The sequence below is a fragment of the Tyto alba genome, unplaced genomic scaffold, assembly GCF_018691265.1.
Source record: "Tyto alba isolate M040663 unplaced genomic scaffold, T.alba_DEE_v4.0 Super-Scaffold_27, whole genome shotgun sequence".
Lineage (NCBI taxonomy): Eukaryota > Metazoa > Chordata > Aves > Strigiformes > Tytonidae > Tyto > Tyto alba.
In genome coordinates, this window is record NW_024881301.1 from 23,385,121 (window position 1) to 23,409,295 (window position 24,175).

General features: G+C 41.4%; 3 protein-coding genes across 3 annotated transcripts in view; 1 reads left to right on the forward strand and 2 right to left on the reverse strand.

Annotated features, from left to right (window-relative positions):
• The window catches only part of LOC104365682 (dynein axonemal heavy chain 5), a 168,318-nt gene extending 164,975 nt beyond the window's left edge, over positions 1–3,343 (forward strand). Inside the window, exons 76-77 of the mRNA XM_042798240.1 lie at positions 126–347; positions 1,707–3,343. Coding sequence (XP_042654174.1) covers positions 126–347; positions 1,707–1,925 — 441 coding nt within the window. The 3' untranslated portion in view covers positions 1,926–3,343. The remainder of the gene's footprint in view (positions 1–125; positions 348–1,706) is intronic.
• A 1,138-nt stretch (positions 3,344–4,481) lies between these two features.
• Positions 4,482–20,228, reverse strand: CAVIN4 (caveolae associated protein 4). The gene is made up of 2 exons (XM_009967204.3): positions 19,428–20,228; positions 4,482–6,556 (listed from the first exon to the last, which is right to left on the reverse strand). The coding sequence occupies exons 1-2, from the start codon at positions 19,836–19,838 to the stop codon at positions 5,900–5,902; spliced, it is 1,068 nt and encodes a 355-aa protein (XP_009965506.2). The 5' UTR covers positions 19,839–20,228; the 3' UTR covers positions 4,482–5,899.
• A 173-nt stretch (positions 20,229–20,401) lies between these two features.
• TMEFF1 (transmembrane protein with EGF like and two follistatin like domains 1) overlaps positions 20,402–24,175 on the reverse strand; it is a 126,272-nt gene continuing 122,498 nt past the window's right edge. The window contains exons 9-10 of the mRNA XM_042798244.1: positions 23,307–23,465; positions 20,402–21,594 (exon numbers count right to left, since the gene is read on the reverse strand). Of these exons, the coding sequence (XP_042654178.1) occupies positions 21,510–21,594; positions 23,307–23,465 (244 nt within the window). The 3' untranslated portion in view covers positions 20,402–21,509. The remainder of the gene's footprint in view (positions 21,595–23,306; positions 23,466–24,175) is intronic.

Consider the following 24,175-nt stretch of genomic DNA (forward strand, 5'->3'; position numbering starts at 1 on the left):
GCACATCAAATTCTGTGGGATGAGGTTTTATACTGCTGATGTCACTATCATATGGGAAAAAAAAAGTTTGAAATGGGTAAGTTGAAGTATTTTAAAACACTCTATGTCATATTTGATCTCCATAGGGATTCCTAACTGCTATGAGGCAAGAGACAACTCGCATGAATTTAGCAAAAGGGTGGGCACTTGACAGTGTTGTTTTACACAACGAAGTGACCAAGATGATGAAAGAAGATGTTACTGGCCCTCCTCCTGCTGACACTGGTGGAGTTTACATATACGGCCTTTTCCTCGAAGGGGCAGGTTGGGATCGCAGAAACAGTAAGCTGGTCGAGTCGTCACCAAAGGTAAGGCTGGAGTGAGCACGACTGACTGTCGCATAGTGTGCTGTGCTCAGAGAACACCAGGAAGTATTTCGAGTACTTGCAGCAGTAGTTTCACAACAGGTTTTAAGAGGGTAAACCACTAGCAGGGCTGGGAAGAGGGCAGAATGTTTACCCACCAGAACCAGACAAAAGGACTGCTGTCAGAAAAGGAATCTGGGATGCGCTGTACTAGAGCCGACCAGATGCCAACCTCCTTGGCTTCAGGGGCCCTAGAAGCACAGCTATGTCTGAATAAAATAGTGCAACCCATAGTCAGCCTTCTTTTGACTGACCAAGTGGGACCCTATCACAACTTTCAAAGCCCAGGACTCGGTTTGATGACAGATTCTGTGGAGGTCATCATTTGGATGACTAGAAATCCTTGGCATTTGCTTTTGTATAGGAGGAAGAGTATTAGTTCTGGGCTTATGCTCAGTTATCTGTTCATGGAGCTGCATTTTGCTAATGCGAATAAGCAGATCTAAAATCTAGCTATGGATAAGTGTTTAGATGCTGTTGTCACTGCCTAGGGAAATCTGCCATTGTCTGCACAGGTAAACTTTTTCCAAACCAGTGATAACTGCCTTGGAATTAGAGCTGAGGTAATTCGTCTCCATCAGTAAAACACTTCTGCATCTGGCTGAGAGCAAACTCTTCCAAACCAGACCTTGCCAGCTGTAACTTCTGTTGCCTGATTTGTCAAAAGACCCTTTCAAACTTACTCCAGTGCTCTGGAGGGTTCAGCAAGCGTCCATGTTGCTCTTGGAGTTTGGGTCATTTTTTGTTTTTTTTTTTTCCTTTTGCCGGTGAACACTTTATATTGCTGGAAGACCTGAGGGGATCTAGTCTGGTTAAACACCTGAGAGGCCCCTTGGATCTTTGAAGCTTCACTGCCAGCAGTGCAGAGGCAACAAGGAGGCTTGCTAAAGGCAGCTTGGCCTTTGTAGCTCCAGTCCTGCCATTCGGGAAACAGGAGGTGAGGAAAGAATAGGGAACACGAGCCAAAGGGGAGAGGGAGGGGAGAAAAGACAATGTTCTCTCTCCCTCCTAGAACCACCCTGTCATTTTTCCATCTACTCCCATTGCATGCAGTTTTTTGGGGGTTTGCTGCTTTCTTTTCCTTCCAGGCTTCCTGGTGTCTGTTGTTGCTGAGCTGCCGCTGGCTTAAAGTTAGAGTCAAGGTAGTAGTGAGCATAGGATTTGTGTTCTTGTGTGTACCTCTGCTGAGGTGCTGGTGCTTTTGCTGAAGGTCATCACGGAATCTAGTTCCAGCATTTGGAGCTCAGACACCCTGTCCTGCTTCTCTAATGCTGAGCCCTACGTCTCTTTTGTCATTGGCAGGTGCTGTTCACAAGTCTTCCTGTAGTCCATGTGTATGCTGTTAGCACAACAGCACTACATGACCCGAAGAAGCAACAAGGAAGTGTGTACTCCTGCCCTGTCTACAAAAAACCTCGGAGAACAGATCTGACGTACATTTTCTCTTTGCATTTGAGAACAGTGCAGAATCCTGATCATTGGACTTTACGGGGCGTTGCGCTGCTCTGCAATTCAAAATAAGGACCAAGAGGTAGTTATAAAGAAAGAATCGCCTAGGAAGATGAATCTGCAGTCATTAGGATATCTGTTGTTATTGACAAAGAGGTGGCTACCTTCTAGTAGGGGTATGGGAATTAACAAGTGACGTCTATATGTTGTGTTAATTGCACATAGATCAGTTTACTTTGTTCACAGCAAAAATACTAAATGTATTTAACCTGGGAATATCAGAGGGAAAACAGTTGTAGGTGTAAAATTCGGCAACTGTCATAAAGCAAGTGAGAATATAATCAACTAACTTGCTCATAATGGAAACACTAGGAAAAATGTGCCCATGATAGTTGATAGTGACAACTGCTCTAACATTCATTGTCTTCCTTTTGTAGATGTTATATTTTCTACTTACTACAAGACTTCTTCATAATATGATATAATTCTTTTTAAATTCAACTTCGTAATTCAAAACTTATCATCCATAGCATTACTAAAGCTGTAATGACAAGTGAATTAAATGTATGGTAAAACTTTATGTTTATCTGCATATATTCCAACGCATAGTTCCTTTGATTTTGTATTTGTAAACTTACTGGGTGGTTTCACAAATGGATGCTACCATTTCCTTGAATAGTCACTTATTTATGCTAACAATTACAGAATATGTACAAACAGGCAAATTTGTCTTTGCACAAGAAGTGGACTTTGCACATACTAATTGCTAAACCTTTATCCCATTATAAGGAAGATGTGCACACTCTCTATTATTAGCAAGAAAAAAAGTTTTGAAACTCTTCTCAGAGTAAACATATCTGAACATCAGTTTGGGTCTATTGCCTTTAGTGCCTGAATCCTGTAAACTCAAACCTCTTAACCATTTTTTATTCTGTATTTTGCATCAATTTAAGTAAAAAAACAGTAGAAGACACACAGGCCATTTCTTGTTTCACACAGGTGAAACAAGATTCACCTGAAATAGTTGAAGTAATTTTTGTTTGTTACCATCATTGCTGTCTACCCTGTAACTGAAGAATGATTGCTACTTCTCTTTTAATAAGCAGCTATTGGCAGAAGACATGTTTGGCTTTTTTCGCTACCACAAATTCAAAGCAAAAGAAATTGCTGTTGGATGTTATGAAAGAAGGACTTGCCGTAAGCGCTTTGTTAATCACTTTTTTTTCTCCTTGTAAACACTTTCAATTTTTATATAAACACTTCAATTTCTTTCAGCTGGTGTCTAAGAAAGTAGTTCATCCTTTTCCATAACCAGTTTTACTCTGCAGTTAGCAATTGCTGGGCTCTTTCCGTGAGGAAGTTTGATATTCACACTCCCACTCACAACCAAGCAGAAAGTGCCAGATTTGTTCTTGGAAGGCAAAGGAGACAGGGACAGGGTCCCTTTCTCCCACTGAGCCAGAAGCAGCACTTGTGTCACACACAGTGCCGACAAGATTATCTTACCAAGTGAAGCCACCTGTTCAAAAATTATACACCAGCCCTCCCTGCAGTACAGCTGTACATCAACCAATTCCATTGAGAATTTTGTTTTGGAGAAGGGTGAAGGGTTGGGCTTCAAGATCGTTGCTCTTGGAAGTTATTAAAAAGATAAGGGGGACTTTGAGCAGGAAAAGGCTGTGCTGTTGTATGGAAATCGAGGTTGTAACCCATAGTGTTCTCCCCATCCTCTACCTGTATGAGGGGATATGGAGCAAATTAACTTTGATCTCTTGGTACGTGTGAAATTCAAGTCAGTAACATTGATAATAACTTAAAATGAAGAATGTACATTGAAATCCTTTGCACACCTGAAGAAGTCGCTACTTGCTATGAAAACAAACTGTTCTCTGAACAACTGACGTTAGAGACAAACATTAAAAATACATACTTGATGAAGGTTATATGTGGTGCTACATGATAAGCTCCATGGAAACTGCATCACTTCCTTTCTTTGTCAAGTAACACAAGAAAATTAAATGCTGTATAAAGAAAATCTACAGGCAATTATGTCCTAGCACTTAGTGTTCTGCAAAGAAATAGCTTCTTTGAACTTTGACATTTTCATTTCAATAACTAAACCCTGTTTGTCAGTTTAGGAAAATGTCAAATCTTGCCGAAGAGAATGCAGACCATATTACAGAAGAACCAAACAAATCATAGAGTGTTTCACTGGAGATAGCTCCAGTTTTACACAGAACTGGCAGAAGAACATGCAGTCACCTGATTCCAGAAAAGATTTTCTAGAGCTAGTAAAAAAACAACCAATCAAACCCTCCAATCTATCCTATAAGCAAAACCTTTTTTTTTTTTTCCTTTTTGCATGTAATTACAGTACAGCAGAGATGTACAATTTACTGTTGAAAGAAATGTCTTCCTCTCCTTGTCTCCCTCTCTTGCCCTATCCTGCCCTTCCATTCAGTGGAGTTGCTGCTTCTAATCTGACAGCATTAATTTGATTTGAAATGTCATTGACATAGTATAACATTGACCTTTCCCAACCAGTATTCCCTAGTTACTACTGCTAAAGCTATTTCACTTCAAATGTGATGTACACGAGAATAAATGAAAGAACTGGCAGGCAGAATATTTGAAATCAAATTAATTATATTTAAATTACAGATTAACAATTAACTGGGAGTCCTCAAACAATGTATATAGATAACCAAGCTATGCTCTGCTGTTAAAATGAATCTGGAGTATTAGATACAATCATACAGCTTTTGGCAATATAGTACAAGTTTCACACAGATAGTAATGGCTAACATTGCTTTAGGTAAGTGCTTTGAAGGCAACCCTGTTTAAGAATGAAGAGAGCACTACAGCCCTGCGCCCCGTGTCAGCATAGCGTCGTGTTTACAAACAGCTGATGCCAGGGCACGGGCTCGGGTGACAGCATTCCATACTCCAAAGGGTGTCTGTCTCGTTATCCCTGAGGCTGTGGCTGGTCGATAACGATGATGATAGGAAACAAAGAATCGAGTTATGGATTGGCCCTGTGCTTCAGTGGCTTTGTAGAATAGATTTGAATCGCAGTGAAGCTCAGAAAAAGCACAGAGAATGGAAAACAGAACAATTCCTGTGTCGGGTCAGTTATGTTCATGAGCCCTATGATCCTCTGGGTAGAGTAACAATTCTTTAAAAGATCTTGAGGAAACTTCAGTTTTTTCTCTGTTTATCCAGGACCTATGCACTAATCTTACTCCTTTTACTGCTTCATACCCTTGCCTTTCTCACAATCGCCTTTCCGTAACATGAACATGACACCTCATTCTCTTTCCCTCCTGCTATTTCATATTTAATGTCGTCTGTTTTTTTTTTTTCATTCTTACTCCATAAGTGCAGAAAATGCATTGCTTATGTACATCAAACCTTCCTCTTCCAGGACTCTGGAAATAATCTTTAGTCATTTCAGGAGCTTCTCTTTTCCACTGAGAAGAAACAACTCAAAACCCTATCATTCCTGCCACATTTTGTCACACCCTGGATAAAGCAGGAATTTCCTCCTTCTGCTGTTTCAGTGAGGGCCCTTAAACAAAAGGTTTTGTGCTGCTGAATGGAGATTTTTCATAGTTCCTCCTCTTGCTAATATGAAGTAATAGCTTTGTTATTGTTTTCTGATTAAAGGAGTTGGCATAAGATAACGGAAAATGTTTTTATAGTGTTATATGTACAACTGAAGAGGGTGATTAGGCTGTAAAGTGACTGCTAAATCAATCTTGAAAACACAGCAAATTTCCATCTCCCTTTGACATGCGAGTTCCACTGGTGTTAGCAATAGCTGTCGGCACGCTGCAAGACAGAGGGGGAGCCCCGTCACTCAGTTTGCCTGGCTTGGCTTTTGTCAGGGAGACAACACTACAGACACCCGTGTAAATGGTAGAACAACACCAACACGTGTTTTGTGATATAACACAAACTCACACATTTTTCTAAAGCTGAGTGAATGCATACTGTGCTATCTCTTGTTCAGCAAGGACAGTATGGTGTGTTTGCTAATCGATTCCTTATACCGATTGCTTTAAGTCTAGCAAAGGGACATCATCGCCTCCTCCTCCTTCTTTTCCTTCCTGCTTAAGAACGACTTCTGGGATTGTAATTCCTTTTTCAGTTGACTGGGAAGCACCTTTTGTTGTGCTATTCTTGTCTTTCTTCACCTTAGTGATCACTTCTGTGTAAGAGATTTCTTCAGTGAAGGGCTCTGCTGCTGCAAGCTCAGAGGCGATGTGCGCACTGGCTTCCTGGATCCCCTCCTGACCTTCAGCTCCTGTTCGTTCTTTATTTTTTTTATGGATCTTGAACGTCTCCTTTGTTGGGGCAGCCTGTGAAATGGTTTTCTTGATCCTTATCCCAGATTGTTTCAGTCTCTCTCCTGACTGCCTGATCCTCTCTCTCCTCTCAGGGGTCACTATTCTAGTTCGAAGCCTGTTTACCTTCTTGCCAAAATTTTGTCTCGTCTTTTGGATATTTTCCCTTGAAAATGCCTTTTTGATATCATCTATGCGCCTCATGCCTGATTTCTTGAACTGGGTTGCTTTGCTTTCTTCAATATAATATTCTTCATCAGAAGACAGATCATCAGGTGGGAAGAAATCGTCCTCTAGAGTTTCACCTGCTGTCCTCTCTTTGATAACAGAGAGAGATGAAGGGCACTCGGTTTCTTCCTGTGAATGAAAGCACAGAGTCATCTCCCAGCAAGTGTGTTTTAAAAGGATGGTGATTCAAGCATTTTGTTTGTTGGCTTGTAGTTAATTAATGCTGACTGAAATACAATATTGTAACTAAGTAAGGTAGGCTTCTACCATCGTATGTGATCCATACAGAATACGAATGGCAGAAGAAACCTTTGCCAAGTTCTGTAAAGATGTTATGCCTGACTAAACAATTCTTTTCACTATAGTTCTACCTGAAGCTAGTGAATGCCATGGTCCTATGTGTACTGGCCTCTAATGGTTTTCAGAGCACCTGTCTCTAGGTTTTAGTTTTTTGGGGTTATTTTTTGTTTGTTTTTTTTTTTTTTTGTTTTTTTTTTTGTTTTTTTTTTTTTTTTTTTTTTTTGTTGCTGCCCAACATATTAACTTACGTGTGCTGCCTTCACAAGGGGACAAAGTCAGTAAAGGAATGAGATGTTACTCAGTAAACCCAGTTCTAGACAACCTGCACCGCTGCTGAGGTGAACTTGACTAGTTCCATCTGGAAACAATGTCTCCAAGCAAGCACTTCTGTCTCCTGTAGTGAGCTTGGTGGCCTGTATGAGCATTCAGTACTACATATTTATATTTTACATATTTTATGTATTAGCTGCGTGCTTGGACTATCCTAGATACCTTAGCACTGTGACTTTATGCAGCCTCTCCAAAGAAAGACTGCTAGAGGCTCAAAACTCAAAGACGCAGAAGACTTCCAAAAGCTGTCCACAGTAAACAAATAATTCACCAAGAATCATTTAGGACATGCAAAAAAAGGAAGAAAGCTTGTGGTAATGGAAGGTTTTATCAGAACAGGGAGAATCTGAAGACTGCTGCCTGCATGTACATTACAAATTTGTGGCTCAGGTCAGTGAGTCACTTCCATCTAGAAGTACTAGTGTACACAGAGTAGAAAACTCATAACTTGTAGAAGGTGTATGAGATAGAGAATGCCAGCCCCTTCTTCCCTACTAGCTGTTTATGTGCACGTGTGTGTGCTCTTCTCCCAGGAGGAGCAGCTCTTTGGGGTGCAGACAGGTAGAACAACTATATAAAACTTCTCTAAACTGTTTCCCATTAGTACTAACTACTTCAGCTGATTTCTGAGGCGTGACGGTGTCCAGGCTCTACCCCTACTATTATTAATACAGACAATAGACAGATATTAGGAGTTGTGAATCCAGGAAGAACGGGTCGGGCTTACTGAATATTTTGCTGTGAACTGATTTCCAGCCAAAAAGATATCTGTCATTTTTCGCAGTGACTCATTAGAAGCAAGTCATGTTTAATGTTATTTTACAGAGTACTAACAATACGTAAAATAAAATACATTAAGCTATTTGGCAGATAAAACCCACTTAAGAGTCTGTCATTGTGCCTTGGCTTCATGAAAAACCCTCTAGTAAAATAGTTGTTAATGCTTAGAAAAAAAAAGGACAAGCTATGTTGCATTGATTACACCAGAATGTTATTCAACTCATCTGTCAAAATCAGCAGGAACAAAACTACAATGCTTTGCTAATAATCATCTTCATTAACATGTGCAAATTAACATTAATTATATAAAGACTTCTATATATAAACATAATCCCTTCTTTTCTGAAAATGAACTAAAACACAGCTGGATAATAATTCCACAAAGTTTGTAAATTATAGCCTACTCCTTCAACTGAAATGGTAGCAAAAATGTTTCCAGAATGACTATTCTGAAATTTCAGTACATACAGAAATGAATACAATATGATGAATAGGGTATGCTGTTCATGTGAAGATTACTTTTTAGAGAGAAGGCAGAGAGGCTATTTTCTCTGTAATATTTAAGCTGTCTTCCTTTGGAAGAACACATTTTTCTGTACGTTTTGTCAATTGTTTGTGAGATTTTTATTGTATTTAGCTTTATAGTCTATTAGCTAAAGAAGAGAGTGCTTTAACTTTCATACACGTGTGTTAGCATCAAGACTTACGAACAATAACATATGAGATGAAGGCCCTGTAGATGAGACACAGAAACTAGAGCTTTAGGTTGTTAGGAACATTTTACATTCTCCTACAGACTCTTAGAACAATCTTTGCCAAATCTCAGATTTTCTCCTTTTCTTTGGTTTCTGCATACATCTTGCAAAATCAGATGTTGCAAGGCTAAAAATTAATGTGAGTTTCTATCTCCTCTCAAGATTTCTGGATGAAAGATGTTACCAAAGTGGAAAGTATTAGTGAAATTGGCTGGCGTGTTAGGGAGGTTTCATAATGAAAATACAGTGATTTAGGCTCAGTAGGAAATCTTTCTCATCTGCTTCCTTTCTTCCTCTTAGCCTTCGCCATTTCTTCTTCTCACTAGATATCAGTGGGGTCGTGAGAAGAGAGGAGCCCATCCTCCCTAAATCAGGAATGATAAGTTTTAGCACCAGGTGGGAAAGAGGTGGAGTCAACGCATACAGCTGCCTGCTCATTTACAGGCTCACTAAAAGCAAAGACCAAACCCATATGGATTCCAGTTGCGCAGGACAAAGCCCGAAACTGGGCGGCAGCTTTCTTCTTGGCTGGAAAGCAGCTGGGACTGGAAATGGCAGGACTGGGCAGCCCGATCTTAGGGGAGGGTGAGAAGGAGCTGAGCAATTGATGATGCTGCTTGCAAGCTTGTAGTTAAAAATCTACTTAAGCATTTTGCTAGGAAGGACTCGTATCTGCTGCCGTCACCTCATGGGACGTAAGGGAGGATCTTTAAGCTAAATTTGTAAGTGTTCAAATAGAATGAGGACAGGACATTATTTCACAGTAAAAGACGGTACCAAACAGTCAGGTATTTTTAACCCGATTTCTTGAGGAAAGAGGAGTGCAGTCACATGGTCTGTACATTGGTTAATACAAAGGACATGTACTCTGCTTGCCCTGCCTAATGGCAAAAACCAAAGACGTGCACACGCCAGAACCAGAATCCAAGAAACAAATCTGTGGAAGCTGACCATTCCCCTTCCCTTTCATTAATCCTCTTGGATGGAGCACCTGGAGAGGCTGCACGCTGCGGAGGCTGCTCACACTGGTCCTGGTTTGCTCGCTGGCCATAACCTCCTGACAAATTAGTCCAACACTCAACACGCTGAAAATACACCCGGACCTTTCAAAACAGAACAATTTTTTTCCTTCTCCAAGAAAAACGTCAGGAAATCAATCATATAAGCAGTTGATTTGGAAGTTGTCTTGCTTTTGTACAAGAAGTGCAGCATCGTGCAGCTCCCACCTTCTCACCCTTACACGGCTTCTCCCCTAACACATAAACATTTGGGCATTTTCCCCCAATTTGAGAATGGAGCTGAGCTCAGAAATGAAGAAATAAGCTCTCTGCTGAGGAGCCGGCTGTGAGTCATTCCGTCTGTCCTCCCAGCTGATGTCTGTCCTGAGCAAACACACCGCGTGTGTGTGTGTGTGTGCGCGCTCTGAATGGGTGTAGGAGGGGAGAGGGGAGAAGGGAGTCAGATTAGATGGTGTGTTGTTGAAACTGGAAATATTTTGGGAAAATGCACGTGTGTGGAGGGAAATGAGGTCTGGAAGAAAAGAGGCTTCAGGTTCTGTGGTAGAAAAGGAAGGACTGAAGGCATTGGTTGAATAAAAAGGGAAAAGCCTGGAGACCTTTGCAGTTCAGCTGAGCAGGGAAAGAAATACAGAGGCCACAAAGCTGTAAGGTTAGTTAGATCCACTGCTTAAGGAACAACGTTAACAAACAAAACGTGAAGGTATAACCATAACAGAATGATTGTACAGTTCAGGAGTGGCTGGTGATGCCCCTGGCCCAGTAAGTTTGCTAAGAAAGCATTTTAAACCTGAATTTTGGCTTTTCTTAATTTTTTTAGTATTTAACTTCTCAAATATGTCTAGTCAAAGACATCTGAGTTTTTAAGGGCCTGGCAGAATACAAAATAAACACGAGTAAACCTCAGCTTTGGTGAAGGAGGCCAGCATGGCATTGATTTGAATGCACGGCTCCAGTGAATTTTGGAACCCAGATGTTTCTAACACTTGGTTCCCAAGAAAGTCTGGCTCCACGATTGCCGATTTTGCCCTTGACTCTCATTTCAATTTGACTCACAATTAGAAAATGTTTGAAGGGATGTGGTCTGTGTCCTTCACATGCTCCTTTCGCTCTGCAAACTTTTCATCGGCTGCCAAGCTCCTGGCTGCTCTGCACCCACGCGTGAGGGCACTGACCAGTTTGCAGGCACTGCTGGCATCTCCTGATCTCAAGGAATGGATCACAGCAGCACCATTTCTCTCCCATAGGATGTAACAAGGCTTTTATGAAGGAAGGCTAAAAATGTTAGCTCCTTAAGCTATGCAAAGTGCAAGGTGCTGACTCTTTTTTCACCTCACAGAAACCTTAAAAACAGTAGGCAAATAATCTTAAATGTGGCGGTGCCCTTGGTTAACACTATGAGACTCCAGAGATGGCGATGCTCAGATAATTGAAAACTGTGGGGGAAAAGAGACTGTCTCAAAATGAGCCTGCTTGGTAACCCTGCCTGCACAGTCAGGATCTTCTCATCTCTGGACAGGGAAAAGAGGGAAATGGCAGAGCAAATTCTTTAGCGATGCCTCCGGTATTTTGCTGCAGTGGTGTTTTGGCCAAGATCAGGTCAGGGCTAAAAGCACCGTTCACTCTTACTGCTGAAGTAAGGAGCAAATAAGCCAAGGGGGCTGCTGGAAGCAGCATGTCATGCCCTCAGCAAGGTCAGTGAGGCTGGGCAAAGGAAAAGGAGTTCTTAAAAATTTCCCTCACAAACCTGTTAGCTAAATCTCCACTCTTTATCTTCATAAGCACAGATGGGACCAGTAATTTATAGCAGGAGTAGTATTATTTTCATTAAGAAAAAGTGTGTTGGTAATTTAGAGTTCACTGGATTCACTAGATGAAGCAGTGATATAGTGTCACTGTACAACAGTACTTAGGCTTTAAGTACATTAACACTCTTAATGATAATGTCAGTAATAATTTTACTATAATGCCATTTAAAAATAAAAAAATAATGGTCTATGAGGGCATTTTAATGGATGTGGCCAGTTCAGGAGCTTTACTCCCCTTCCCCTTTCATGGTTTTTGGCATGAGTATTCTGGGTTTGTATTTCAAAGCCCAGACTGGGCTTCCACAGCTGGCAAGGAGAGAAAAATACATTGTCTTATCTGTAAATATACGCTAGAAATGCTATAAACCAGTTTTGCATTGTCTTTTCAAATAGCTTCAAAGTGTAACTCTAAGGAGTTTTAATAAAGGCAACTGTTATTACCTCTCAACTATTACCTAATTTCAACTGGAATCTTAGCAGAACGAAACTTAAAATACAAAAAAAATAGCAGAGAAAAACAGAATGACCAAATAAATAATTAAATTTTATACATATCTAAAAGTATTATATATGTAAAATTATATATTTTGTGTCAGGACTCTAAATGCTCCTAAAGAAACTGCTCACAGCGCAAGCAGGGAGGAGAGACAGATGAAACCCTGTAACTTGGAGTCATTGTGTTCCGTGAGGAAAAGGTCACAGCAAATGATCTTTCAGCCTTGGGACGTGTGACAGGAAAGGTGCAGACGATGATTAACATAAGCACAGATGGGACTGGCGATCACCTGACAATTCTGAAGCAGAGCACGAAGCAGCAAAAACGGTCGAAGGCCACCGAGCGCCTGGTCTGGCGCTGCTGCCGTGTCTATGACAACTGGTGATGCAAATGACTGGCAGCGAACGGGCAGGAAACTGCATCGCCACAGTGTTTAACAGAATCTTAGAAATTTGCATGTTAAATGAATGACTTATTATTCAAACAGGCAGCCAAGGTAAATCACTGAAACATCTCCCTGCAATTCCTCTCTAAATCAATACAAAACCGCTGATGAATAACCAATTACAAATCATTCAGTGCTTTTACTCATATTCTAACAGTTAAGGGTGAAGCTTTATAAATCTCAAAGTGATCCCTTCATTTTTTCTGCAAATATTCCATTTCAAAATCTCAGCCATCAGGCCAAAAAGCTGCTCAGATGGAAGAGAAATAGGATTATTTTAAGAAGGCACCTAAGGGATTTTAACAAGTAGATAGAGAATTAACACTTCAGCACGTAATACTTTATGGCAAAGCGCTGTTGCTTGTATTTAGAATTATTTTTACATAATGAAAAAGCAGCCCGGCCAGAATGGTCAGCCCCCCTCATTTCCCTTTTGTGAAGCTTAAAACACATCCCTTTTCTTTAAATTCTGACAGAAATTAATTAATTTAACCAGGAGCATCCAATGACTATAAAGAACCCCAGCTTGTTCTCTCATTATCTGACTGCAGCAAGCTACAGACGATGAGCGAGTGGTCTCAGTTATACCAGATCACTCAGAGAAGCCCTTGGCTCCAGGCCACCACATGCTGCATAAAAAGGACTACTGCAGCTCCAGGGGAAAATTAAAGCTTCACACTTTCTTTGGTTTGCTATTGTTTTATGAAGCTATCTTAGGGAAGAGCTCTGCAGGTCAGTCTGCGGGTTTGCAATCAAACTGGTGAAATTTCTCACAACTTCTCTGTAGATACCAACCCTTTGTCAGTGGAGGAGAAAGAGCAATCACAAGGTATGATAAGACAAAAAAAAAAAAAAACAAAAAAAAACGTTTGGTAACATACTGATTTATTCATTCATCACAAGGTGACTGCTCCTGCAAGCTAGCTAGAACAGGGAAGTGCTCTCAAGTACAAAAGAAATGCAGCAGTCATCAGGAGCTGCTGCACTCGTCTGTCCAAGCAACCGTGTCTCCGTATGAACTCACTTCTGGGCACCCTTTCAACTAAATGGAGAGAACAGGCTTTTATAAAGTAGAAACTGTATCCAGAAGTAGATGTCTACCACGGGTGGTGTGAGGCAGGCTCCATACATTTCTCTCTGCTCGCTTGAAGGGAGTCTACAGGCCAAATGCACGAATGTCTGCGTTACCGATGTCTAACATGATGTCACATATTCCTCACGCCTGTGCCTGTGCTGTTTTGAGCAACTTTATTCCTGTACTAAAGGAATCATTGCAAGGTTCAGCTGTCTTCAGTAGACTATAAATCCCAACCGCATGACCTCAGTCAAGTCCATTCCTGACTCCAGGCCTTGGGAGCGAAGGGCATTGCCGACGACACGTGTGTGCCCACAGTGGCCGGCCACAGCTTCTGTCGGTAAGTCACCCCGGGCGGTCTCTAGGACAGTGGGGGAGAGACACGACACGGGAGGCTCATGGTGTGGCCACGCTCTTCTGCTGGCTTGCAGGCCCACGGCTAGCAAAGCCCTGAACAACTGCATCCACCGCAAATGTAAATTAAGATCAATTGTTTCCACTGCTCAATGTTAATAGGCGGAGGAAAATCAATGGTAGCCCTGGGAAGATGACAGCCTGTCCCCTGTGAGGGTCATCACAAAGGAGCGGGCCTGGGGACTCCAGCTACCCAGGATCAAATGGTGTAGAGTCAAGTCTATAATCTTCTATGAACACAGTCCTGTGAAATATGCAACCTACTTCATTTTAGGACCACAAAAATGTCCCAACAGCTGCTTTTTAATTTTTTTTTTTAAAAGAAGTTCCCTTTCCCTTCTTTCCTTGTGAATGTGTCCCTAGAAATAGTTTTTCTTTAGCTGGTTGAAAGTGGTTGATTTTTTTTTTCTAAAAATCACGGGTAATTGATGAATTTCTTGGCTGCCTGCAGTACTTCAGCGCTGGCTCTGCCACTCCGGCGGCGTTCAGCTGCACAGCACGGGGCCAGCTCAGTGCTTTGAGCTGAAGGACCGGGCTTGACACTGCAAACAAAGGACTTTTGCTACACTCTCTGACACAACCGTTGGGTTTCTTTTATTCTCTGTAATCTCAGTGAAGGCAATTACCTGTCCCAGCTGTAAAAATATTTATAAGGTTTATGCCACAAGACTCCAACAAAGGCCCTGTGTCATTGGGCTGCTGAGGCCTCTGTGTTTGAGGCTAGTGCTCTGCCGTCACAGGTAGTCAACCTACGCCATCTTTTTTTTTCATTAGGTTTTCAGACTCCACTTTAACATCAATTTAGGTTTTCTTCTCTCTACAAGGGTTCTAGTAGAAGGCTTTGTCCAGACCCTCATGTCTCCAGGACTAAGAATCCATTTCTGATTTCTGACCTGAGATGACTCGTGGTCAGTTTATACCATTTCTCCTTTTGCTGATGGTCTTTACTGGAATCTTAATTTGTGCCCCAATGTATGCATAAATGATAGCCACAACCCCTCTTAGCCTCTTTTCTTGCTGGACTAAACCAAGCCAGGATCTCCTGGTATCCTCTCATGTACCAGGGCTTCCCATTCCTCTGATCAGCCTGGTAGCTGCTTTCCAAACCTGGTCAGTTTGAACACAACTCACTTCAACACGGGTGATCAGAGCTGTACATGGTAGTCCAGGCAGGCCCCGAAGTGTTTTGGGCAAAGGCTCTGGGCATCTCTAATGACTTCTGGAAATATCTTGCCTAAAGCCTTTCATGCTCACATTGAACTTTTAAGAGCCACAACATCAAACAGGGCCTCAGTCATCTTGTGAGCAAGTAACACACCATTCTCTGTCCTTTCCAAAGCATGGGGCCTCAGAAGACAAACTAACAACAAACACTTCTGCTAAAAGTACAGGAATTGACACTGTGTACACTTAAATTAACATTACTCCAGCTCTAAAGAGAATTTGGTTTCTTGTCTATACTTCTTTCTCCGGACTGACAGGCCCTCATTTTGAGAATATTTTATTAGCATTTAAACCTGTTCTATGCCAAGATCTTTAATGAAAATATGGTGCAGTTGACCAAGATGGTCTTAGAAGCAAACACTTTCAGAAATGCATCACAAGCTTCAATTCCCATTTCAGCACAATCCACTGTCATCTGTTGTTTTTCCAGCTTATTTGTTATGAGGTATCAAGTACACAAATATGAGAAAGGATAAGACTTCTCACGTTTCTGTGAAACAGAAAAATGATGAAATATGAGTTACCTAGCAGAATCTGCTCTTGGTGAGCTATTTAATTCCACGGTACTAACGATTCTGTTCTGCAGAGCCCCTTCTGAGCCTGCCATTCTTATGCCCGAATGACATCAGATGAACAGCAATGGTTCAGATAATTTTTTTTGTCTTCTTTTAAATAGAAGTGTTATATTTGCTGTCTTTCACGTCATGGTTACTCACACAGGTTTTTCTCAGAATAGTTGTAATTAAAACTCTGTGCCAATGGACGGTGAGTTCATGCACTAGGTCCTTCAGAGTCTGTGTTTGCAACCTCATCTCTTGAGCTCACGACGCCCTGACTTTTACTGCCACTTTGGATGGAAGCGTTTCCACTTCAGATTTTCAGATTATTGTCTTCATCGTGGTCTCACCATTTTTACTGTCCAAGTCATTATGCTGCAGATGGGCAGTGGACAGGAAAAGCCACATATATTTTAATTTATTTATGCATAATATGATTGGCATATAGAAGGCTTCTTCTGCTAACCTCTCCTCAAGTGTGCAGTAGAGCAATCACAGGGCAAACAAATCAGTTGAAACATGGCTGTGTAGGCCAGTTAAGCCATAACCTTACTTGGTTTCTGACATGTCTGCCGTGACTGTCCGCTAATTTTAAACATCAGACAGCAGTGAGTGAAACAAATGCATGCATCCCTTCAGAGGAAATTGTTACTTGTTTATGGTGCTTAAGCAAAGTAATAACAGAAAAGAGCCCAGTAACTGTAATGTGGACTTTCATGTGCTCACATTCAAAGAGGGACTTGCAGAACATGCAGAAAAGCAAATGAAAGAAGTTCTTTCAGGATTTAAAAAAAAAAAAAAAAAAAAAAAAAAAAAAAAAATTCTCTTTAATTTCTGAATAATTTAGCCAGAATGAGTTAAATTGTTAGATGCTCTTTGACTGCAGAGAAATGATAGCTCTCACAGCTGGTTATTTAGACTAACCTGAACAGAAGTAACCAGTGACCTGCACAATCTACAATGTACTCTGCATTCCCTACTATGCCCTTAGAGCACATAGCACTCCAGTGTCAAAGACCTCACTAGACACCCTGAAGTAACCTAGCATTTTGAAGCATTCAATCAACCTGGGGAGGAGAGCTGCCTGCTACCAAATCTTTTTCTCAACCACACAGCGTTTTAAAAATTAATGCTCTCAATTTCCCTAATCATTACACTCATGGATGATCACTTTGTCTCTTTTTAATGCGAGGATATTGCCAACTCTTTTCATCGTAGTTGAGGTCTCTTGGGACAATCTCCTCCAGCCAATGATCCTTTTCAACCTGACTGCTCCTTCTATCGATGGTAAGATCAAAGCTATCCACTTGAAAGAAAATCTTTAGGGTTTAATTGGTGTTTCCCTCTTCCTCATATGCCAATGTACTGGCAAAAGTTAAAACTAGAACCCATGAGTGCTCACCCATGCAGGCATTCAACGCTGGCTACACACAGGTCATTGGCTCCATCACAATGTCCCTGATGGTTCATCAGAAAAAAATCCCACCACAGATGAGCTGTCACTCACAACCACCCAGTAAACCACTTGGTTATACCCATTTGTGAAATGCGGTGAAGGGAGCACAAGAAGGGAATCTGTAGCTATTAACAGACTCCCACTCATCGTAGCCAAGCTTCAGTCATTCAGGTCTTGGCACTCCAGCAGTATGCCTGCACTGGTGTAAACCAACAGCGTGAAAATCACTGCACTTGTGTGAAAGAGACTTTCACGGGTGTACCGGTGCCCTAAAGCTTCAGCACAGTCTTGGCTACCTAGCACGTTCCAGTTTTTGTGGAGCAATGCAGTTCTCCTCCAGAAAAGTGTTTAATGTCGGATCCTAGAGGATCAGCGTATCTGCTGCTCTTCTGTGCATGAGGGAAAAGGATCTTCAGTCTACCTTTCAAAAGGGACGGAAGTTAAAGAGGAAGATATTCATATTCTTGCTGGGAGTTCTTAACTACCACAGGAAGAGGAAGCTAGAAAGACAGTGATCAAAAATGCTGTCTCCCTTCCTGAAAGTACCGCCTATGAATTAAACATACAGAATAGGGTGCAGGTCCTTCTTGTCCAGCAAAACCAGCACAAAATTCAGAAACTACTACTGAAGGTGATTCTTAGAGAAAGTATGCATTGTGAGAGCCACCTTTGTGTGAAACATCTGAAAATAGCAACAGCTGTTCTTTACAGCTGTCTATAAATAAATTTTCCCCATATTTTACTGCATTTTTAAAAAAGCAACAACTCATGTCTTGCTAGGAGAAAAATTTGCTTTATGTAATGAATACTGTTTTAAGAACAAATATCTTCAAAGCATTGATTCTGCTGCAAACATTATGGTAAAGGCCCATCAACGAAATGGCATTATGCCATTAACCAGGGGAGTCAGAGCTATTTATTACATTTTTCTGGGAAATGATTTGCAAGGAAAAAGTGAAAGTGCCTCTTTCTTATTCCACCATGATGGTGCAGCTTGCAATAATTGTAATAATAGGCCAGATTGTACCCGTGCTTTCTCCAGAACATCCATAGTAAGTCATTCCATCAGAAAATCTGGGAGGCACAAGTTGGCTGCATACGGTACTACCATAACATAGAGGTAACATCTCCTACCTTCAGCTTTTATTATTTTTTTTTTTTAGCCATTTTTTCTAAGCAGTAGAAAATGAAGTAGTTAAGAAAGCTAGATCATGCAGAAAAATTTGTCAGCTGTATATGGTGGTGACTATACTCTGTGAAACACATGGCTCCATTCATTGCAAGAAATGTTATTTATGTACAAACAGATGCAAGACCAGGGTGTAAGGCTGGGCAACGGGGGCACCCTGTGTTACTCACAAGGGCTGGCATTTTCAAGAACGCCTAATGATGAATAGACTCCTTTGAAAGAAACTTTGGGGACTCGCTGGTATGAAGGAGCAACTATGCTTCTGGCAAAAGATTAAACACTCTTACTTTCTGCTGACTTGGGGAACTGGGAAGTTTCAGCAAATGCAGGATTGGGCCATTAAACAAAGAGGTTCAACAGCACTTGCTAGCAACTGACAGACCCCACAAAGTGCCTGCACTGTCTATTTGTACGGATGCAGGCAAGACCATGCCGTTTCATGGAACTTCTCCTCAAACACAATTATTTATCAGAGCAATAAGCATTCTGGAATGAGGTCAATGAACAAAAAGGTATGATTTCCTTGCCCAATATGATTGGAAAAACAGTGCTGAGTTAAACCATTTCCAAAGTAGAGCATAGAAGGGACTACTTGCTGTCATGAGGGGTTTGTGGGTCTGAGCTTTAATTTGTGCATATACTGCTATAGACTGAGACAATGAAGAAAAGCCCAATTTGTGAGCACTATGAAAGCCTGGGCGATGCTGCACGTTAAACAAACCATATGTTTGGAAGTTAGTGATAGAAGAAAGTCTATGTTCCAGGGAGCCTGGAAACACTTTTGCTATTTGGACTTGTACTTAATACGGTGAAAAAAATAACAGGGATGAATGTCAGGCATGGTTTGTATGACAAGATTTACAGGGCCTGCCTCATATTACCTTTCGGAGGGGCAACAAATAGCCCTTGCTGATCAGCAGTTAATCTTACGTGACTGGCTCAGAAACCTACCAATGCTAATAATAGACTGCGTGTGCTGCCGTCAGTAGGTTCAGGCTGAAAGGCAGTGAGGAGCACAACTCAGTGTTAAAGAAAGCATAAAATAACTCTCGTGTCAGCCAGACTACGTCGTTTGGTTCATTAACCGGTGCCTACCAGCAGCTACCACGGAGGTGGCACAATGACAGCGCTACAAGAAATGAGGCTCGTGGTTACCTGATAGATTACGACCCGGAATTTGTTTTTCCTCAGCATCTCCTCTTGTTTGCTTTCCACCTTCTGCACGCTGGCACTCTGCCTCTCCACCCGTGCCCGCACCTCCTTCACGGTGGAGCTGACTTTGCGGGTTTTCTCCAGTAACTTGTTCACCGTGTAGCCCGTATTGCCGTGAGCCTGAGCAAGCTTCAAAATGTCAATCTGTATGGTCTTGATGGCGTTCTCCATCTCCCTGTGCCTCTCCTCTATCCTTTTCTGGCTCGCCTGCACGCTGTCCACAATGTTGGCCACTTTGTCCAGGACCGTCACAATCGTGTAAGCTGCATCTTGTTCTTCCTCCTCCTCGGTGACGCTGGAGAGACGATTTTGGTGGGTTTTGTCAGCCTCCGGCGTGCCTTCACGGCGATCCATTCTGCCTGCCTTCGGCTGGGTCGGCGGGAGGCAAAGTCTCGGTGATCCTGCCAGAACGACTCTGGCGCTGCTGCGGGGAGCCAGGGCGACAGCTGGCTCCGGCGATGCTCAAAGTAGGGCGTGAAACGCCGCTCCTGGACCTTGGTCAAATACTTCTGACTACAAAATATCCACGCACGATTGTTCGGATACTTTCAGCAACATGAAACCCCTATAATTAGGAAGCAATGTCTGGAAAGGAACATACGTTTAAAGGGTCACGCTTCTGTACTGATGAAGTAATTAGTGTTAATCCAGGAAAGTTAAGTAACTTACTAATTAAGCAGGAAAGCAAACTTGCATAGTTTTAATGATCTACTTTTGGTTTTGTGTTACTGGGGTGCTTTTTTCCGAGGGAATTCAAGGAGCGGTCAGGAAAATGAACACAGTTGTTGTTTTCCAGCAAAACAACTCCAGGTCTTCAGCTTGCTGCAATTACCACATGGGGTAGCAAATAAACACACTAAACCAGAGGCAATATAGTGAAAATGCTGTATTGTGACATGCTTTTCCAGTTCAAAATGTTGAAAGCATTTTTTTTTTTCTTTTTATTGAACAAATTATTAAATCCTACATGCAAAATTTTGAAAGCCTAAACTACATGTTAAAACAGCTGAACACATCCTATTCACACTTTATCTTGGGATCTTTCAAACAACAACTAACAGTCTATTAATATAACTATGACCAGCAGACTAATTTAGATGGACATATTTAGCTCTTGAAAATACTCTATACAAGAGCACTAGTTTTTATTATTTTTTTTTTATTTTAATCACAAACACTATACAATCCGTATTGTAGGTGTTAAAACATGTATTTTCTTTAAAAAAGTTTAAGAAGTATTAAAACAGCTTTAACAGTGATAAAGTAGGCTTTATTCCAATTATTTGTGTTCAATTATTCAACACCAATTTTTACAATACCTACATCTACCAAGATCTACTCCTTTTGGACCTGTGCCATCTGTTCTACCAGGTAACTTCCCAAATTATGAAATTTATAATTTTTCTCTTTAAAAATAAATTGTTGGAATTATTTATGAAGATGGCAGTGCTTAGACCCAGCCCACATGTTTTATAAATATGTTACAACTACACACAGCACACAGCTTCACAGTTCATGCGATAGGCAGTGTCTAAAAAATCAGTTACTAACTTCCAAAAACATTTAAATATCTACGGTATTTAAACACAGTGTTTTCTAGTTTCTCATAAGAAAAGTAAGCTGTAAACATTTTTACCTTTAGTTCATGCCTTGTTTGCTAGGTAATGTGGACTTTTTTGTTGGTTTGTTGTTTTTTTTTTGTTTTTTTTTTTTTTTTTAATCTACAACCATTGGTGGAATAAATCTGTGTTCCCAAAAATATTACATTCCATGGATAAAGCACAAGTCTATTATATAACCATGTGATACAGATACAGAAAATGGACTACTGTATTCAAAAACATAAAAGTAAAGATACTAAAACAGTCCATAGCTGTTAGAGTTGATGCTTTCAGAATACAGACCAACATTGTTACACTAAAAATGTTCAAAAATAAGGCCTCTGAAATAAATATTTCCATTTTTAAAAAAAGATATAATAAAAATGTACATCACATGGTCAATGTAGGTATAAAAATCACTAAGTTAAACCATTCTAGATGACGTATCTGAAGTAAAATGGCCTAGGTTTTGCTTCTGCCGACGTCCTCTATTGTTTTTGGGGCATTTTCTGTTAAAAAAAGAGAAAGAAAAAGGAGGGCTGAATTTATATATGCTGCATAAAATCAAGCCTAGCAATAACACACAGACTTAATCTTCTGTACTTAAGGATGGCAAGGAGTCTATGAGCTGTGCTGACAGGGGGATGCTCCTGCTGTTTGGTACTGGACTGTCGCCTGGGGATGTCCGTGTGACCCCAGATCACTCAGAAGGGAGTTCTGCTTGAACTTGAGACTGAAGCCAGCACGGTGCTACTTTCTTCAGCCTTGATCCAGCAAACACGTGCCATCGTGAATAACTGCACTTGCTTTACTTTATAGATATGTCATACCTAAAACCCGGCGGGTGGTAAGACTGGATCCATGGGGCTTTGGAAGTGCTGGACGTCCAGGTGCTCCGCTGCTTGTGGCAGCCCCTGAGACAGAGCCCACCCAGGAGGACTCTCTGTGGGGTGGCTCAGGCGATCCCTTTCTTGGGCACGGACACATAACTGAGAAAGGATTCACAAGAGCCAGCAATACTGAACGGGCCGGGACGTAGCCTGTCAGACAGCGGGCAATGCACGATGGAGCAGTTCTGCTGGGGGGCAGCAAGACAGACTGTACCTGAGGGGCTGTGAGCTGGGGAACGGTTGTAGGGAGGATGAAAGAGGAGCCACAGCCTTCCATACCGCTGCTGTGGCCAGCAGGGCGTTGAGTAAAAAAGGGATGACATCAATTGCATGAGCCAAATAGCTCTTTCACATGTGCAGGAGGTGTCAGATGGGTACTTACACCTGCTGTGTTGAACCTCCCAAGAGAGATAGGGAAGGAGGCCTACATTGTTGGTGTCACTCTGCATCACTGAGTTTGGGAAGCCTTGCACTAATGCAGTAGCAGCAAGTTTTATGGCTTAATGTAACTGGAGCTGAAAAAGGACGAGTCGAGGAGGAAAAGGCAAAATGTAGCATGGATGCCCAAGTGTAGGACTTAAATGCTTCATGCAACTATAAAGTGACTAAGACATCCTTACTCTATCCTAGAGTTCTCAGACCTTGTTGGGTTCAAGTTCTTGATGAGCAAACTGAGTCCCCTGTCATCAAAAAGAATCCATGGCTCTCATCTTGGTTTTCATACAGGGTGAGAGTCTGAGACAACCCAGAAACTTGAACTCTGTGCTTGTGCATCTTTACATTTTATAAAATAGGTTCCCATGGAGAGTGCCTAACAACGGGACTAGCTGCACATTCGTTTTCAGAAAGCATATATGGTGTGAGGGATACTTCTCTCTCTGTGTAACACCATTTACAGTGGTGCTGCAGGAAAGAGTATCTTGTCAATCTCTCTGGTTTCAGTGGGTGGGAGAGGGGGATCATAGCTTCTGTGAGGTATCAGCAATGCTTGAATAACTCCAGTGAAGTTCTAACACAGTAGCTGACCTTTTGGACATGTTTCAAGGCTGACCTGTTCTATTGGGCATTTGATCTGGGCATTCAGAGTGGTTACTGATGGTTTGTGAATTTAAACAAATGAGTGTTTTGTTAAAAAAAAAAAAAAAAAAAAGAAAAAGGAAAAAGGCAATAGGATTTTACATAATCCTTCCACTTTGGTCATTAGGCATTTTTTATGTAGGTATTTTAGGGTTTATGTTAAAATATATAAAATTTTGGGGATCAAATATTTAGACACAGAAAAAGCATATCCATACAATGTGCAATTTTTCACTGTTTTTGTCTTTACCTACCTTGTTATGCACATGACAATTGCAACTATAATGGCAATCTGTACAGCTCCAATTATTGCTGCAATAAGGACATGCGTAAGCTTTTGTCTACTTGGGACAACATAAAGAATACTAAAATCTGTCTTTTCACAGTGCTGTCCAGTATATCCTGATTCACACCTGAAAAAGAAAAGGAACATTTCATGGAATCTGTAATTTGACCAGTCATTTTGTAGATGAAATAAGGAGTCCAAGGTGACTCCAGCTGAGAAAGAGCTGATGAGAAGGCAGAGGTGTGATTACATTTGGACTGGGGAACTGTTTGGATTTCTGTGGCAAGAGAAGAGACAGAGCAGGTATGCTCTGCTTTCCTGGATAAGGTTACCAGTGGCCCTCTGAAAACACACCAGCAGGCCCCGATTTAGCAAAATAAATACGTGGGGTCATTATTAAATTGTGTCAATATTTACGAAGAATAAAGCAACTAGGTGAAACAAGTAGAGAAGGCTGAATGAAACACAAAGCAGCACGCTCATTCAGCTCACAAAGTAAGCATTCTCATTCAGCTGCAATGTCAATATGAGAGAGAAGTGACAAAGAGGAAGAGAAACCTTGAAAAATGGGGGAAAAAGAAGATCCCTTCTCAAGCTGCAGCCTACAGAAGTGGAATCCTGCAAAACCTATTAGATAAGACCAGCATCAAACCCCCTTATGCCTTGTCACCAAACCAAAATTTGATGGAGGTTGGGTTAGAAAACCAATGACCCACAATTCTTCAAGTGTGAGTTCATGGAAGAATTCATAAAAATTGGCCGGGGTGGGGGAGAAATGGCTGGAGACAGAAGAGAAATGGCTGCTCTAAATGGTACCTTGCCTGAGCAAAGCAGCAG

Coding starts and splice junctions, on each gene's coding strand:
- CAVIN4 (XM_009967204.3), bottom strand. CDS start 19,838: ATGGATCGCCGTGAAGGCACGCCGGAGGCTGACAAAACCCACCAAAAT. Junction 6,557..19,427: donor TCCGGGTCGTAATCTATCAG/GTAACCACGAGC, acceptor TTTCATTCACAG/GAAGAAACCGAGTGCCCTTC.